This window comes from Marmota marmota, unplaced genomic scaffold (genome assembly GCF_001458135.2).
Source record: "Marmota marmota marmota unplaced genomic scaffold, marMar, whole genome shotgun sequence".
NCBI classification, from domain to species: domain Eukaryota; kingdom Metazoa; phylum Chordata; class Mammalia; order Rodentia; family Sciuridae; genus Marmota; species Marmota marmota.
In genome coordinates this window covers 9,199,209-9,217,618 of record NW_026000241.1, presented here as the reverse complement: position 1 = coordinate 9,217,618, position 18,410 = coordinate 9,199,209, and the positions used below count along the sequence as shown (strand labels likewise).

General features: G+C 43.0%; 1 protein-coding gene across 1 annotated transcript; it reads left to right on the top strand.

The window, feature by feature from the left end:
* The first annotated feature begins 6,285 nt into the window (after window positions 1-6,285).
* Ccr2 (C-C motif chemokine receptor 2) lies at window positions 6,286-13,314 on the top strand. The gene is made up of 3 exons (XM_015489370.2): window positions 6,286-6,573; window positions 7,910-8,018; window positions 10,921-13,314. The coding sequence occupies exon 3, from the start codon at window positions 10,932-10,934 to the stop codon at window positions 12,051-12,053; it is 1,122 nt and encodes a 373-aa protein (XP_015344856.1). The 5' UTR covers window positions 6,286-6,573; window positions 7,910-8,018; window positions 10,921-10,931; the 3' UTR covers window positions 12,054-13,314.
* The last annotated feature ends 5,096 nt before the right edge of the window (window positions 13,315-18,410 follow it).

The following is an 18,410-nucleotide window of genomic DNA, read 5'->3' as shown; positions in this document are numbered from 1 at the left end:
GATATATAAGAACCCAAATTCTGAGCCTAGTATCTCCACCGTCACCCCCAATCAGTAGCATACGTAGAATTCCAACCACTTCCCCTTTAGTTTCTCATCCACAGCTTTACTTCCTTTCCCTTCCACTGCCTTCTCTCCAGCCACTTCAAACCAGGTCACTCCCAACGGCCTCCCAACTCATTACCCAGTCAGTTTCTTTGGCTACCATCAATACAACCCACCTCCACCACGTTTGCTTAGCAAAGTTTCAATTCCTTAAGGTGAGTTTGGGCATTTAAACCCTGTTGTTCCTCTGCATTGTGTAAAACTCCTGAGTTTATCAGTTGAGGTCTTCCATGACCTCCGTGTATCAAACCAGCATCTCAGCCTTATCCTTCCTCAACAATACACTTTCACCATATCCTTGATCCTATCACTCTTGGCTCATGCAATTTTCTCTGTGTAGGACATGCTCCCTCAGCATCTCCACAGATTTATATCTTTCAAGGTTCTCAAATGCCCTTCCTTTCATGGAGTATGTCACGAAAACACCCATCAATAGCTCCTCCTTTCTGCGGGGCCTCCAGAGCCAGAGGTCTACATTTGTGACCATTATCTTATGTTGCTTTGGTATACATTTCTCCAGCTTAGCACATTGTTACCCCCTTAAGTACAAACGCCTGATTGTGTTGTGCATCTTTTTATTTTATTAGCAGGGTCTTCAGAACTCTTTAGGCTCCCAATTAGCATTTTACAGATGAATACCTACATCCTGTTTCCAGCCATATTCATTCATATTTGAAGTGAAGTGTTAACTTCCCCTAATATCGCTCTAAGGATTAAATAATAAAAGTCAGTGCAAATCCATTAACAAACCTGGAAGACAATTTAATGAAAAATTAGAATATCTTGTGGCTCAGTGGTAGAGTGCTCGCCTAGCACATGTGAGGCACTGGGTTCGATCCTCAGCACCACATAAATGAAATAAAGATATTGTGTCCACCTACAACTAAGAAATAAATATTTTTTAAAAATTGGAAGGGCTAGTCATTACACCTTGCACATTCAAGTCATTCTGACTTTAAAGTCAGTTAAATCTTGGCCAAGTTAATGAATCAAGGGGAATGAATGACAAACTATAGTCCCCAGCTAGTCCTACATTCTCCAGAGCCCTCCAGTAATAAAATAGACCTTATGATAATACCTCATGCATAGTAAAATTCTGGGTTCTCTTGGCAGTGAAACAAAATATAAGAGAAGTCTGAGATGCCCTTGTGTCTGGCTGCCACAGTCTTCTGAGAATAACAGGCCATATGCAACCATTAAAATTGTGTTTGTGAATAATTTACAACATGGAAAAACTTAGTTTTCTTTAGTGGAAAAACTTGGTTTTCCTTATTAGAAAAACAAGACAAGTACAAAAACTTATATATGATATGACTACAATTCCGTATACAGAATTTTAAAATCAAATCAAATCTGTAAGTTGAGGGAAAATGGAGCAGGAGTCACAAAATTGGGTTCACAAATGATGGATGATTGTGTTTCCCTTTATTTTTATTTTCTAAAATGTTTGGATGTTCTATGATAGACGTGTTATTTTAATTGAAGTGGTGTTCACATAACAAAGTGCATTCACAATGGTGTGCTCTACCTCTAACACATTTCCATCACTCCAAAACAAAGCCCTACACCCATCAATCAGCCTCTCCCCATTCTTCCTTCCCCCAACCCCTGTAAATACCAATCAGCCTTCATCACTGTGGGTTTACCTTTTCTAAATATTCCATATAAATGGAGCAATAAGATACGTGGTCTTTTACATTTGGCTTCTTTCACTTAGCAAGTTTTAAAGGCTCATCCCCTTCTCAGCATGTATCAGTACTTAATTTCTTTTTATGCGTAAGTATATGTGGAGACCACGATTGACTTATGCGTTCCTCATTGATGGGCATTTGGGTTATTTCTACCTTTTGGCTATTGTGAATAGTGCTACTATGAATATTCATATACAAGTATATGATTACCTGTTTTCAGTTCTTAGAGGTTTATATTGGAACTAGAAATGCAGAGTCATATAATAATTCTATGTCTTAGCTTTTTATAGGTACTGTCAAACTGTTTTCAAATCTGCTGCATCATTTTACATTCCCACCAGCAATGTAATAGAGTTCCAATTTCTTCAAGTCCTATCAACATTTTTTATTTTCCATTAAAAATATTATGGTCGTCCTAATGGTGTAAAGTGTATCTTGTGGGTTTTGATTTGCATTTCCCTAAAGACTAATGATATGGACTTGCTTTTTCCTGTGCTTATTGATCATTTCTTACTTGGAGACATGTCTTTTTAAGTGTTTTAACCATTTTTAAACTGGTTTGTCTTTGTTGAGATATAGTCATTCTTTTGTTTGTTTGTTTGTTGCAGTGCTGGGGATTAAACCCATGACCTCAAGCTTGCTAATCAAGTATGAGACTCTACTCACTGAGTTATATCCCCAGCCCTAGACCTTCTTTATATATTCTGGATATTAGGACTTTATCAGATATATGATTTGCAAATATTTTCTTTATCCTATAGATTATCTTTCCACTTTACTGATAGTGCCCTTTAGAACACAAAAGTTTTTAATTTTGATAAAAACTACAATTTAATTTTTTGATACGTATGGAGTTGATGTCATATTTAACAATTAATAGATAAATCAAAGATGATGAAGATTTACCTTCAGATTATCATCTGAGAGTTTTAAAATCTTAACTTTCATATTTAGGTCACTGATCCACTTTTAGACAATTTTTGTAGATAATGTGAGAAAGAGGTCCAACCAACTTGACTCTTTTGCATGTATACATCCAGTTATACCAGCACAATTTATTAAAGAGTCTATCCTTTCCCCACCTAATAGTCTTGACAGCCTTGTTGAACATTCAGTAGCAAAGAATGCATGAGTTTATTTCTGAACTCTCAGTTCTATCCCATTGATCTGTTTGTATGTTAGTCCCACACTATTTTGGTTATTGTATATTTGTAATGTATTTTGAAACCAAGTTTTTTAATCCATGAATATTGGCTGCCTTTGCTTTATTTATATATTCTTTATATTCTTTTATAATTTTTGTAGTTTTAGTAAACAAGCCTTTCACTGGTTAAGTTTATTTGTAGGTATTTTATTATTTGATGCTATTGTAAATGAAACTATTTTCCGAATTTTCGTGTTGGATTGTTCATTTCTGATGTATAGAAATGCAACCAATTCTGTGTGTCAATCTTGTACTCTGCAACTTTGCCAAATTTTTGTTATAAACCTGGTAAGGATTTTAATGGATTATTTGGCATTTTCTACATATATATAAGATAATGTCATCTTGGATTATAGTTTTGTTTCTTGCTTTTTTTATCTTGATGTCTTTTAATTCCTTTTCTTACCTAATTCCAATAGCTAGAACTTCTAGTTTGATGTTAAATAGCAATTATGAAAATGAGCACCTTTGTCTTATACCTGGTCTTAGAAATCATTCAGTCTTTCACTACTGAGCATGATATTAACTGTGGTGTTTTGACAAATGCTCTCTATTATGTTCAGGAAGTTCCTTTCTGTTCCATTTTTTTTCAAATATTTTTTGTCTTGAGGTATATTGTATTTTTCCCCCTGTGTCAACTAAGATGCAGAGGTGTATTATTTTATTTTGCCTTTTTTCTGTTATTGTGGTATATTGCATTGCTTGGTCTTTTTATGTCAACTCATGTACATTCTCTGAATAAATCTCACTTGGTCGTGGTGTATAATCCTTCTAATGTGTCATTGGATTCTGTTTGTTGAGAATTTTTGCATCTATCATGAAAGATATTGGTCTCTAGCATTTTCATGATGTCACCTTAGCTTTACTCTCATGGCAATACTGGCTTTATAGAATAAGTGAGGAAGTGTTCCCTTTTCCTCTATTTTTGGAAAAACTGTCAGAAGTATTGATGCTAATTTTTAAAAAAAAATGTTTATAAAACTTACGAGTAAGGCCATCTGACCCAGAATGTGTGTGCGTATGTGTGTGTGTGTGTGTGTGTGTGTGTGTGTATACACACATACACAGAGGTTTGTTTTGTTTTGTTTTGTTTTTTGGTGGAGGGATATTTTTCATTACTGGCTCAATCTATTTTTTTTTTATAGATCTTTTTGGACTTTCTACTTCTATTTCTTCCTGAGTTAATTTTTTGCAATTGTTAGAGTTTCTAGAAATTTGTTCACTTCCTTCTAGGTGATCTCATTTGTTGGTGTACAGTTATTCATGATATTTTCTTATGATTTTTTTATATCTGTAAAGTTGGCAGTAATAGCCCCCACTTTCATGTGAGTTTCATTATTTGAATCTTCTCTTTTTTCTTAATCATTTAGATGAAGGTTTGTCAAATGGTTGATTGTTCAGAAAATCAAATTTTGCTTTCAACATGCGTTACTTTGAAACAGTACTGTGTGCCTGAGCTGCACTACAGATGGGTTGTCCACCACACTCTAGTTCTTCCCCCACCACCCCAAATGTTTATGGTTCCTGCAACATCATGTAGCAGCATCATGTAGGGTTCCCCAACCAACCATGGTTGATTGGTTCATCTCACGATCTCCGCCACCTGTTGCCCACCCAGAGCGAGGCCCGAAATGTCCACCCATCAGAATCTCTGCCACATCCAGCTCTGTGGGCTTCTTTTCATGCCACCTATATATACAAAAAAGCATAACCTGAATTTCCTGATGTTTGCCAGAGCACTGTGGCCCTCCCTGGGACACCTCAGAAGCCACAACAACAGGTAGAAAACTTCATCCTGCAGGCATTAGGAAACCTCATCCCGCAGGCACTCTGCAAGCCTTGGGGCAGGGAGGCCAGCAGGGTGTGACTGTGTTTCTCATTCCCCAACTTGCCACTGCCATGTCCTGGGGGCATCTGTGAATTCCTTCTAAGGGCTCTATCCTCTCCCCAATCCTCCTTGCTACAGCAGGAGGCATCATACTGAGATCCAAGGTTAGTCATAGAGCATCTGAACTCCAGAACACAGAATGAACTCCTTAATACAGGCTTGAAACAAATCCTCTTCAGTCACTTGAGAGAGCTTTTCAGCAAGCAAACGTGGTAAAGATCCTGAGTTCTTTCTTTTTCCTCCCCAAAGTTTACGCGACCTGAAAATATGGAAACATCTGATCAACTACCTTTACGTTCTTAGTTAATAAAGACTTGACTATTTTGATGACCTTTTATTTCTATTTTTAATCATTTGGATGCCTTAGTGAACTCCCAAGATGGGGAAAACATCAGGTCTCCCTCCCTACTCGACATTTTCTTTCTTTGAGTCGCTGCCTTTATTCTGGTTACTTCATGCTGCTTTGTCACTTAAAACGAAAATAATTTGTTATTTTTATGATGAAGACATAACCTAAAGCAGATAGGAATTTGAAAACTACTTTTTCTGTGGGTACCCTATTAGTCCTGATCGTGTTTAACTAAAACCAAAGGTACAAAATCCTAGAACTCACTTATCTATTTTTGTAATCACAGGAAACACGTAAACCAGAGAAACCACAATGAACCAAAAGCAACTGTGAAGACAAGAGGCAAGAATATATATATATATATAATATATATATACACATACATACATACACACACACATATATATGTCCACTGCAGAGGACAGAGACTGTTACCAGGGCATCATCAAAGTACCATCAGACCACTGATGGACCTTTCTGCCTTCTTGTCTCACCACGGATTCTCTCCATCCCTGCTTTCCCCACATTTGCATGGGGTTCAGCCACAGGAGGTGCTGGCAGAGATCAGAGGGTGGGAGCAAAAGGCTAGAGCGACTTTCAGGACCCTTTTTTCCTCTGTTGTCCTGTTCTGCAAAGTTCTAATGAGAACTCGGGTGATACTGGCTGTTTTTGGTTGGGGGGACTCTTCAAGTTCTCAGAAGAAAAAAAAATTTGTTTTGCCTCAACCCTGATAATTTCTCAGTTGGAATAGACAAAAGACAGTTAACCAAGAGGGAGGAAAAAAGAAGTATATTAACATGTATATTTCATATCTAGGTAGCATATATCCAGGGAATGAATAATTCTCAAGCAGGCGGCTTTGGATTTCAGCTTATAAAGCATCTTCAATGAAAAACAGTAAAATTTAAGAGAAATGACAAGACAAAGGAAAAGGAATTTGAGTTTCTAAGGGTGGAAAGTTGTGGGAAGGCAAATAAATGGCAGATAAAGATGGGTTAGAAAAGCTTGTTAATGCAAATTCTTCTGGTACCATTTCCCTGTTGATAAGGATCTGAAGTTGTCTCTGGTGGTTAACCTTTGCTCTCTCTGGTAGAAGGGGTGTGGGACACTTTTTGCCTTTATAAAATCTATGTATTATTTTAGAGGGAAGGCAGAGAACTTTTCTGCATCTGCTCCTTCCAAATTACTTTCAGCTCATCGATCCTAATGCCAAAGAAGAATATTTTGGGGTGCACATTCTGGACTTCCACAAACCATAGGAGTCTTAGTTTCTGATGTTGCTAGACTCTGGACACCTCACCACCCCTTTGGATCTCTCAACCCTGGTTGCCCTTCTGTAAGTACTTTCCAACTTATACAATCTCTTGCAAATTTCAGCCGCAGGTGCCACTAGTTTCCTGTGGTCAGATAGGATTTAAATCCTGGCTCTGCTGTCACCTACTTCAGCACCTCTCCTTAATGACAAAATGACAGGACTAGACCCAATGATCTCTAGTGTGCGGATAGAAATGTAAAGTGGTCCTAATTGGAGACAGCAAACTTCTTGGGTCTTGACCTTCCCTATCTTGGGTTGAATCAAAAAAAAAAAAAAAACTGGTGGCAAGATCCAGGGTCAGGAGATTCCAGACATAGCAGGATACCCTGTTCCTGAACAAGGAAGGAAAGGAACTGCCTTCTAAAGAAAACCCTGAGGCCATCCTTGCTTAGCACAAAAACCTCATCTTACACGGTACCCACCCACGGTTAAACTTACTCATTTCTAGAAAGGATACCTGGACTGCACTGAGGGTCTCTTGCTATTGTTATCCTGGACTGGCTGTATCCTTCAACTCTCCCCTCTGCACACGGCTCAGGTGAAGCTGTTTGTCCCTCATTGAGTGCCTACTGTGTGCCAGATACTATACTAGCTGTTTTATGATCATTTAACCCTTATAGGCTTCAGAGATCTTATGATTCTCGAGGAAGTGGAAGCTTAGAAATTTGCGAAGGACATAGCATGAGGTCCTCACCCCAGGGCCTGCTGAATTCTAGAGAGTTCCAGGGACTGGCTCAGATGATCCCACCTAAGACCTATCAGACCTTAGGGATGGTTCTTACACTGCAGAATTTTGTTTTCTCTTAACAAAATATCTTTCAGAGGAGTGGGACCTATAATAAGTGAGACTGTTCTTGCTGAGGATGTCCCTGACCCCACAGATCATTTAGCTATCACTTTCATTAAACGCTTGATCTAATTAAAGTTTTAAAACAGATCCTAAATTCACAGCACTGAAACCAGTGCGCCCGGTCACAGTAAAACCCCATCGCGTTTCCTGCACCACAGCAAACAGCCCCCTTGCATTTATCCTCTAGGAAATGCTCAGTTCTGCTGTTTTTATGTCGTGCAAATGATCACAAGTAGCAGGGCAGCAAGTGGAAAAGTTCCAGATGCAGAGACCCATCAGATAAAGAAGCCCAGTGTCAGTTAGATGTCAGAACAGATGTACAGGGACTCCCTGACTCACAATCAAGGTTGCACAAGCAAGATTTCAAAATCAATCCTCCTCTGGAGACCTCAGCCCAGTAGTGTTCAACGTTCCTATCTGGAAAAGAAGAACTGTATCTTCTTGATGCTTTTTTTTTAAAATCTTCACCATCACTTGCCCTTATATCTCCGCCTTCTCTTTCTGCAGGAAACTTTATTTCCTACTTCTGCACACCCAGTTTCTACCTCCAGATCCGTCTGGTGCACTTGCTGAGAAGCCTGAAACACTGGGGCCACCTGGAAGAAGCCATCCACTGGTGAGTCGCAGGGGATTTTTCCACTACTTTAGGAACCAGAGACTCAAAGCTGGAAGTTCAGGGTGCAGGTTTACCTGAGGGGCTGCATTAGCAGATGTTAAGAAGACCCAGATGACAGTGAGGAAATGCAGGGTGGGACACGTTGTGACTTTCCCTGGGACTTAGGTGATGGCAAAAAGTGGACAACAAAGAAGTAAGAACAGCTGCTCTGTCCAACCACCCTCCAAGCTCCCATGGGCTCTTTCTGTGCCTCTGAGCATGCAGGGGCTTCAAAGAGCTGGAACTTTCTATCTTGAAATCTTTCCCTCTTTTCCCTATAGGGGACAATTCAGGCCCTGGACCAAAATGTGCCTCTTGCCTCCACTCAGGAGGTCCACTGAGACTGAAGGGAGAAATTTCTTTTTTCTGAGAGGTGGCTGCTCCCTATCAGTTCTGGATGATCTGTCCTGATGCTTGAAATGATACCTAGGACAGTGCCACTATGTAGGAACCCAGTGCTAGCTAGCTGTGCTGAAGTTTAAGTTCATGAGTCTGCACACAGTAGTTAACACAGCACCTGCAGCTTCAGGGGCACTGAAGTTGGAATTCTCTAGTGGGTGCATTTTTTCCCAACTTAGATCTTGTTTAGCTTCTCCAGTTTTCAATATTTTGACTTGGTGGTATGAAATGTGGCAGTCACAGGAGAGAGGGAAAGATTGGGTTTATGGATAGATGAAAACAAATGTGTAGTCACTGCCAGGAAAAAAAAAATCAAGTCCTAGGGATGTAGGTCTTCTTGTTTTTGTTATTATCATTACAAAGAGTTTCATGTGCTCAAGCAGTGAACATTGGCTAGTACCTCTTTTTGATAGATGAAATCATAAGAGCTTGACATGGAAGCAAAATCCAGTCATTGACCCTGAGAGGCATACAATGTGTGGAAGATCATGTGACATGTGCCTATTTGACCGTGTAAGGTGGTTTGACAGAGCGTGCACATTAGGCTTCACAGAGAAGGGAAATTGGAGCAGGAGGTATTAAAGGATGAATAGGTGCTCACTGACATTTTAGGCAGAGGAACAAGTACATACAAAACCACTGATGCATGAGGGAAATAGTGAGAAACTAGTAAGAAACTAGCTTAGAAAGGCCCTGCTGAGCTGTCTGGCTGTTGTCTTTAAGATTCTGCCATATACAAGTCTGAAGGTTTTAGGCTGAGAAGCTCATGATGCAATTTCAGCTTTAGAGAAGACATATTGAAAAGGAACATGGCTACGGACCAGGCAGGAGCAAAGGAAAGACCACAACAAAGCAAGGGCTGAGGAGTTTATGAGACAAGAAACTGACATTTGAAAGAGATGCAGAGGGGAGGAATCTGAGAGGTCTTTGTTAGGTAGGACTTTTATGACAATAATAACTCAGAGCCTCTCTCTCCCCTAGAGCCTATGCTAAATCCTCACTTATCTCTAATGGTCTTCGTAGCAACTCAATGTTTTATATGCAAGGCAACTAATACTTGAAAACGTCATTGACCTCAAATTACACAACTTAGACATTGGAGGGAAGATTCCAATCCAGGTCCATTTGGCTCCAAAGATCTGACCCCAAGTTTTCTGAAGAGGAAGGGATCCAGGGTAATGCCAAGTGTTGTTTCTTAGACAACAAAGTAACAATTAAGATAAGGATCCCACAACCTAGAGCAAATTTCAGGGAATGCTTAGTTGGTGGCTGGTTGAATGTGTGGTACCTGCTTGAGGCCTGTATTGCTCACTGATGAATCTCCAGGGCCTAAAACAAGACTTTGAATCATAGCGGGCACTCCACAAACATTGGTGAAGCAAATAAATCCATGGGGAGATAAGCAGAGGACAATGAAAAGTTCGACTCTGAGATTCAGGGAAAAGGTGCAACTTGAAGAAGGGATTTTGAGAAGCATTAGCACACAGGGGGGTCAAACACTGAGATTGATTGAGATGATTCAGGAAGAACTTTGGAGCAAAAATAAAAGGCAAATGATAAGAAATGAAAGCCAAGAAATCATAAGAGTTTGACATGGAAGCATGATCCAGTCATTGACCTTGAGAGGCATACAATGTGTGGAAGATCATGTGACATGTGCTTATTTGGCATAAGAGCTTACAGTACGTGAGGGCTCATATGGTGTGGGCAGGGGGGAGAGATGCCAACAAAAAACATTAATAAGAGGTTGTCAGAAAGGAGCTTCCTCCTAGAAGCAAAGAGCTTTAAGTGGAGAAAGTTAGCAAAAGATCAATTGCTCTATGAAGATGAAATTGGAACAAAATTAAGGCATTTGAAAATTGGGTTGTCATAGCAATCTCAGCAAGAAAAGTGGAGGTAGAAAGTTGAGAGGGTCATCAAAATGCTTTTGGCTGCAAGTAATAGAAAATGCAATTCACGATGGCTTTTTCTTTCCCATCAAATGATAATGTTAGAAGATGAGCAGTTCTCATCTCCTGGGACTTTTCATGGCTTTTCTCTAGTTCTCTGGGTTTCTTGTTTATGGTCCCAAGTATCAAGCCCAGATAAGACAAGCTGCAAAAGTCAAAGAGCAGGAAGTGTTTCTTCTGTGTCTCTCTTACCTTTCCAGAAGATTCACTTGTCCAGGGCTGGATCACAAGCCTGTGTGCTACCTGCAGAGGAGCTAAAGAAAGTTAAGCATGCAGAAGTTTTAGTTAAGCAGGAATGATGCTGGTTTGGGGGAGACAAAGGCATTGGAAATGGCTGTTGGGTGGACAAACCAGTGTCTGATAAAAAGAATAAAAGGGAAGTGGGGCACTTGCTTTCAAGGAGATGGTTGTGAAGGAGAGACCAAAGACCAGAAATTTGCTTCAGTTGCAAGGCTGTTTGGACCATGGATGGTGACATGTTTGTTATGCGGTCCTCATTCCATTCTCTTTTACAGAACAGGGGAAAATGGAAGACAAGGACACGTTACCCCAGTTCATCCATAATATATTATCCACATCTCATTCTTTGTTTATAAGAAGTATTAAAGGAAGCAATGAAGAATCCACCACCACATATGACTATGACTACAGCAGTCCCTGTTACAAACCCGACGTGAAGTACATTGGAGCCCTGCTCCTGCCCCCGCTCTACTCTCTGGTGTTCATCTTTGGTTTCGTGGGCAACCTGCTGGTAGTTCTCATCCTGATCAACTGCAAAAAGCTAAAGAGCATGACTGACATCTACCTGCTCAATTTGGCCATCTCCGACCTGCTTTTCCTTCTCACTCTCCCATTCTGGGCTCACTATGCTGCAAATGAATGGATCTTTGGAGATGTCATGTGTAAGTCACTCACGGGGATGTATCAAATCGGTTATTTTGGAGGAATCTTTTTCATCATCCTCCTGACAATTGATAGGTACCTGGCCATTGTCCACGCTGTGTTTGCTTTAAAAGCAAGGACTGTCACCTTCGGGGTGGTGACAAGTGGGATCACCTGGGTGGCGGCCATGTTTGCCTCTGTCCCAGGAATCATCTTTACTAGATTCCAAGAAGAAAATTCTCATTACTCCTGTGGCCCATATTTTCCATTAAAATGGAAGAACTTTCATACAATAATGAGGAATGTCTTGAGCCTGGTGCTGCCCCTGCTTGTCATGGTCATCTGCTACTCGGGGATCCTGAGAACCCTGCTTCGGTGTCGGAATGAGAGGAAGAGACACAAGGCTGTGAGGCTCATCTTCACCATCATGATTGTCTACTTTCTTTTCTGGGCTCCCTACAACATCGTCCTCCTCCTGACCACCTTCCAGGAATTCTTTGGCCTGAGTAACTGTGAGAGCACCAGTCAGCTGGACCAAGCCATGCAGGTGACAGAGACTCTCGGGATGACGCACTGTTGCATCAACCCTGTCATCTACGCCTTCGTCGGGGAGAAGTTCAGAAGGTATCTCTCGGTGTTCTTCCGGAAGCACATCGCCAAGCATCTCTGCAAACAGTGTCCAGTTTTCTACAGGGAGACAACAGATCGAGTGAGCTCCACATACACCCCTTCCACTGGGGAGCAGGATGTCTCAGTTGGCTTGTAAAATGAGTGACGATTTGCTTGTTGTACTTTAAGGGAGATGACAGTCCATATGTACTCAAGCCTCTGCTGAAGAAGAAAGATCTATAAAATCAGTCACCCAGGAACCAAAGGGCCGTGCCAGGACAGACTCATGTCACTCTCTGTATCTCTAATGCATGCTCAGGGAATATTCCAGAACAACTGGGGCTGCTGTTCCTGCCTCCTGGTGCCTTCCTCCCCCCACAGTCCTTATCATGTCACTCTTGACTGTACAATTGTCCCTACTCCAAAAGACAGTTTGTGAAGGTCCAGAGGAGCAGACCAAGGGAGCATGTGAAGGAAACTACACACACATATGCCCCTTGACGGTCACAGGAGAGAAACAGCAAATGGTGGGGACACTGAGTCATGTCCTCGAGGCAGAGGAGACTGGAGACAGGAGTGACAGAGGCTCCTGCATTGAAAATCACACGTCTTGGCCTGCGACTCTCAGTGTCTAAATTACCAGGCAGGGTAAGCCTAGATGAGGAAGGTTCTAGATGGGTTGGGAACTAATGTTTCCTAGTCTACCTTCCAGAGCTTTATTTTTTGATACAGGCATAGAGTTCAGACATTTTTTTTTTAAATAGAAAAATAAAATAAGCCTGAAAATTGTAACTTGCATGATGAAGTGTTCTTTAAAGAGTTGCTCATTTAATATTGTATTAATTAAAGAGACAACTCTGGCTTTGAGCTTAAAAGCTTGGAGCCTGACGTGTGCTTGGGAGACTGGGGACCTGACGCAGCTGCCTGAGAGAATGTGTTCTCCCCAAATGTATTTTTCTGTCATTACAAAGTCATGGATTTAAGCATTTTCAAGTGCTTCAATGCCCTGCAGATGGCCTTGCTGATAACGAGTGGTCCCCTTTGGGCCAGAGGGAACTCCTAAGTCAAGCTGGCTTCTGATCCGACGTCTTAAAGTCTACTTATAACGGAGGGAGTTGGAGAAGCTCGCTTGCTCGCTCGAGTGAGCAAGGGCCTTCCTCTCGGTTGAGCCACATTAAGGATGCTCTTAGCTGTCACCCGGTACATTTCTGATCTGATGGAAGCAAGAAACATCGGGAATTAGGCAGCTTGGGGGCTGGAAGTTACTAATGTGTAACTTCATTTTACCACATGGCCAGAGGTTTCTGGAAGTTGGGGCAGTGGGGGATGTCACCTTCATATATCCTAACAAATGCATATGATTCGATTTTGATGATGATGAAATGTAAATATTGGAAAATAAATCAGTGTTTTAACTATATTGTTAAAAAAATATTTTTTAAAAGCCATTGTCTGTTTTGTTAGACTGTGGTATGGGAGACTGTGTTTTGTTCACAATTTTACACTTGTGCTCTAGTCACACGCCTGCCTTTGCTGTGTGACTTGCAGCCTGTCCTGTGGGTCACACAGCCCCATCCTGTCCACAGCCACTGGGCCACTGGAATGTGAGCACAAGTGACATCTGCCTCATGCAAACAGAGCCTTAAGAGTGACTGGGCAGAGCCTCTTCTCAGCCACTAGAAGGCCTAAAGCCCAGCCCAGTTCACACTTGTGAGCCCCATGTCCTGGGGGGAACCTCTCAGTGGGCAATTAGAGGTAAACAGAGATGAGGTGAGGAAAGCTCACCACGACAAACCACAGGTGTCTCAAGACATTCTTGATGGAGGAGGAGGCTCACCATAGCCTACCCCATACCATCCCCCTTGGGTGTGATGCCCAAAGCATCTAGGAAGGGCTGGTCATTTTGCAGAGAGGCCCTGAAGCTGTCAGGGAGGGAGGGCTTACTCACCAAGACCCCATCCTTCCTCTTTTGCTTTTGCTCATAATCTAAACTTCCCTGACAAATTGAAACAGTGTCAGGTGAGATTGGCCCACAAGAAAGCCCACCTGGCACCACTCCGGGAAGCACACCACAAGAGAAGAGTCTGGTCTGCCGAGCGTCTGATTTTGCAAGGCAGCTCAGGATGGAGGGGATGGGGCCCGAGTTTGGGGAGTGATGGAGGTTGGAAATTTCTCCAGGTGTGGTCACTTTGGCACTGTGTTTGTAGGTTGGGAAAGTGCATGTCTGGGGTTGTAAACAGTTGTGTAATGTCATGGGTGAACCCAGATGGGGGGCCTGCTGAGACCCAAGCCCAAGATCAGGTATTTATAAGGCCTCTTCCTGCCACCGTCTAGGTACTCCCCAGCACAGCAGCCTCACAAGCAAAGATCAGGGCATTGAATAAAGTCTCATGTTGTACTGTCTCCTATAAAGCATCCTAACGTCCTCCATTCATGATATGAAATTATTTTATTTCTCTCCAATCAGTTTCAGCCCTGGGGTCAACTGGATTCTAAAGGGCTTCGCCTAGGCTAGGGGTGTGTCCTGTTCTTTCTGCACGAGCCCATGGCTAGTGACCTACGTCAGGGAGTCCTTCTGTGCTGCTCCCTCTTCTGGACAAGTATTGAGAGGAGGGGGAGATAGTTGGGAAAAGGGTGAATGCATCTTTACCCAGTCGACCCCTGCCATAGTCCACCAGAAAGGCAGGCATAATTGTGTGCTCCCTTCAAAGGGCCTAGAGCTGGTGGGGTTCCCCATGGTCACTTCTTAGACACACAGGGTCTCTCTTCAACTAGACTTCTTCCAGCCTACTATTTCTTGGGCGCTGGGTTCGCCTCACACAGACCTTGGGATCCAGCATAACGGCTCTTGCCCAGTTACCTCTTGTCAGGTGACTCGGGCAAGTGCAGCCTAGGGACACTCTTGCAGCATAACTGACATGACATCTCCACCCACCACCTTCCTCCAATCTCTAGTCCTCTGGTCAGCTGAAGGCTGCCTCGTGAGGGACCCACGGGAAAGGAGTGCTGGCCTTACTTTTGGCAAACCCCCATTCCTCACCCTCTTCTCTCAGAGCCCCCCTGGGCCTTGAGGAAAGAGACTCCACTATGTTCTCCATCAATACCACATCGGCAACCCTTCCCCCCAATGGACTCCTTATGAAGGCTGGGGTGGAAGGGGACGATGTGATGGGTGGAGGCACAGGGCTGTTTATGTCACCTCTTAGTAAGCCCTGAAGAGGTGTTTGACCTCAGGTGTCAGTGGTTTTCTCTAGAACAATAGGGCACACCTCTTTGCCCTCATCCTTAAGCCATACTTGCCAGTACTGGGGCAACCAAAAGAGCCCTACCTAATATCCTGTTATGCAGAGAGCTAAATATAGAGCTGCAGGTGTGGCCTGACCCACTTAAGATGACATCGGGTCTCTGTGCACCTTAATCAGCATGTTGGACTTCGGTGTTGCCACGCCTCAGACCACATGAGCTCCTGAAAGAAATATCCCCGATGTGTAGGGCACACGTCTAAGCTGAGTCAAGGGGATTCTTCCACCATGTCTGGACATATCTAAGCACACGGACAGCCTGCTGGTGCCTACTGGGTTGGATGTTTTTCATGGGGTGTGTCAGGGATGTGGCACGTGGGCTGGGAAGAGGGTTATCCTGAGAAGGGTCCAGAGGGGACAAAGGCAGGAATGAAAGAGCAGCATGGTCACCTCCCAACCTCCCACCATGACAGGCGTCTGAGACAGAAGGTGGCGAGGTCATCCCCACATAGGATGCTAGGAGTCCCAGGACCCAAGCCTCATTGCTAAGGCAAGCAGGTGACCCAGGGTGACACTGAGGAGAGAGAGTTGCTCCTCTTTCTGTGAAGACTGTGGGGATTCTCTGGCTGTCTTGGCAAAGGTGGCTTTGGGGACACTAGGAGTTTCCTCCTTGACAGGACGTCACAGCATTGTTGGTGGCTACAGTTCAGCATTGTTCATATTAGTGGACAACACCACCAAGAGCCTGGTGGTGTATTAATAGGGCACCGTTAAACATAGTCAACGGGGTGACGTGGAAAGATAGAAACCATACAGGAGAGGACAGCATCTGGGATCCTGTCGAGTCGGAGTTAAACAATAGGTGGATTTAATCTGTATGAAGTCACAGAGAGACTTACTTCCAGGCAAGGCCCAGGGCGCCTTTCTGGGTGGTAGGGAAGTATAGTCCTCAAGGTGGTGGTGCCAGGAGTGTGTGCAAATTCAAACTCACCAAGCTGTACAACCCAAACCAGCGCCCTAGGCTGTCTGTGAGACCTCAAGAAAAATAGAAAGTAAAGAACTATGATTTTAATAAAGATGCCTGTACTGTCATCTTGAGCAAAATAAAAAACCAAAAAGCCTCAGCGCACAGAGTGGTACACGTGTGAGAACAATCGAAAGGCGTGCGCGAAAAAAGGCAGGAATTGAAACACATCAGTAAAAGGGATTGCTTTGAGATTGTGAGAATACGCCTGATTTTTCCCTACTTTCTGTTTTTTCCCAATTTCGTGCCATGAGCATATGTTGGTTTTATAATTAGATCTTTATTTTTCAAAATAAAAGACCATCTGGTATCTTTACAGTCCATCTCACCATCAAGCCAATCCTGACCTGGAGTCAACTCAAGCCCCAGGCATTTTCCAAAGAGCTGCCATAAAGCAGGATTTTAAGTCACTGTACTTCTGTCATTGACCCTTCCAATTTCAAGAAGAAGCAACGTTCTCCCCCATCTGTTGATGATGCTTTGAGCATATGGCCCAGAGGTGGTGTGAGCAAGGAGAAAAGCAACCTCTGGAACATCGGTGCAAGAGATGGAGCTGCTGTTTGAAAACTAGCCCCAAAGGAGAGGTGGTGTGAGACACTTTCCAACGTGGGCATCAAGTCTGGAGCAGGAAACTGATCAAAGGATTATTTCTCATGGGGTCCGAACACCATACATAGGAGACTGAGAGCCATGCAAATGGAGAAGAGAGAATAGACAGAGAAGCAGAGACGAGAAACCAAGTCACAGAGTGATCAAGAGCTAGCTCGTTATTGTTACGTCCAGAACAGAGTTTCATTTATTAATTACTAAAGAATTTCTCATGGGTCCTCACTTAGTTGTGCATCCTTGGAACGGACCTCCATCCTAGAGGTAACTGGAACAGCTCTTTGGACCAGACACTGCAAGGAGAGTGAACACCCTGCTGAGTTGTGCTTCCTTGTTTCAGCCCGTGAATCCTCACCCTGTTTCCCAAACTGCGTGGAGTTATGTACTATTTAAGTACAAGCTGACCCTGGGTCTAGAACATCACTGGAAGGATGAGGAAATGGAAACTCACAGAGGGGAAGTAACAAGTCAAAGTCATCCCCCAGACACTGAGCGACCCTGAACTTCCTCCATGACTTCACAGTGCCCTCTGGGGGTGAGCAGGCCCTCACATCCTCAGCCACCCTGATGGCAGTCACCAGGGACACGGGTCTACACAGCGACAGTAAGAACCAACAACAGTCATAAACAGAAACATAACATTTGGCCAAGAGTTTCGCCCAAGAGCCAGACCCGTGAACGCACAGGCTATCCGTCAAAGAGCCCAAACCAGAGCTATGTTACTTATGTGGTATAAATTTTTATGTCCGTTTATTGATATCCTGGGTTGCCAACGCTTTCTGAAGCACCCTTTGTATGTCCCTGTTTGAGCAGCCCACAGAGGGCAGGGGTCTGAAGAGGATGGACATCCCTGTAACATTTGATCTTGACCACAGACATAGAGAATAGGCTTATGGTTTGTTTGTTGTTTGTTTTTAACCCTATTTTACAGATAAGAAAACAAGGTACAGCGAGAATCAGTAACTTTGTCTAGAGTTAAGTGATAAATAATGAAGCCAGGGTTGGACCCCCAACGGCTTTCACTGTTGCCTTTTGAATCGCATGCATGGGATGAACTTGAACGAATACCCCCTAATCATTGTCCTCCTGCTGGGTACCGAGTCCTGAGCACTGTCGTAATAGTCATACACCCCATGCAGGGTGGTTCTCGAGGGCTGAGCTGTTTCTGTACTTTTCTGGCTTTTTCTGAGCAGTCATTTTTTTCTATTCTCCAAGAACTGACTGCCTTTCAGTTTCTAATTTGCTGATACTAATCTGCTCCAGGCACGGTCTCCAGGAAACTCATTTTATTAGGGAAAAACAAATGTTCTCAAAATTTATTTATAAAATAAACTCTAAGAAAGGATCACTGAAGGAGTATCTAAGAACTCGGTGTTAATTGTGAGTTTGGTATCTGCTAAATGCCTGCTGTGGGTGCCTCATATAATCTTTCCAACAAACCCATTGAAGGGCTGCTCTTATTCAGCCCACTACACAGAGGAGAAAGCTGAGAGTAGAGTCGGGCTTCAAGCTTGACCATCTGACCCCAGGGGCCACTTGCTCAGTCTGGGTACTAGGCTACCTCCACAGGTTTGGGAGCTTATTATTTTGCTTTTTGGAGTCTCCTTGGCCTTCTTGTGGATCATAAGCCATAGCTTCTTAT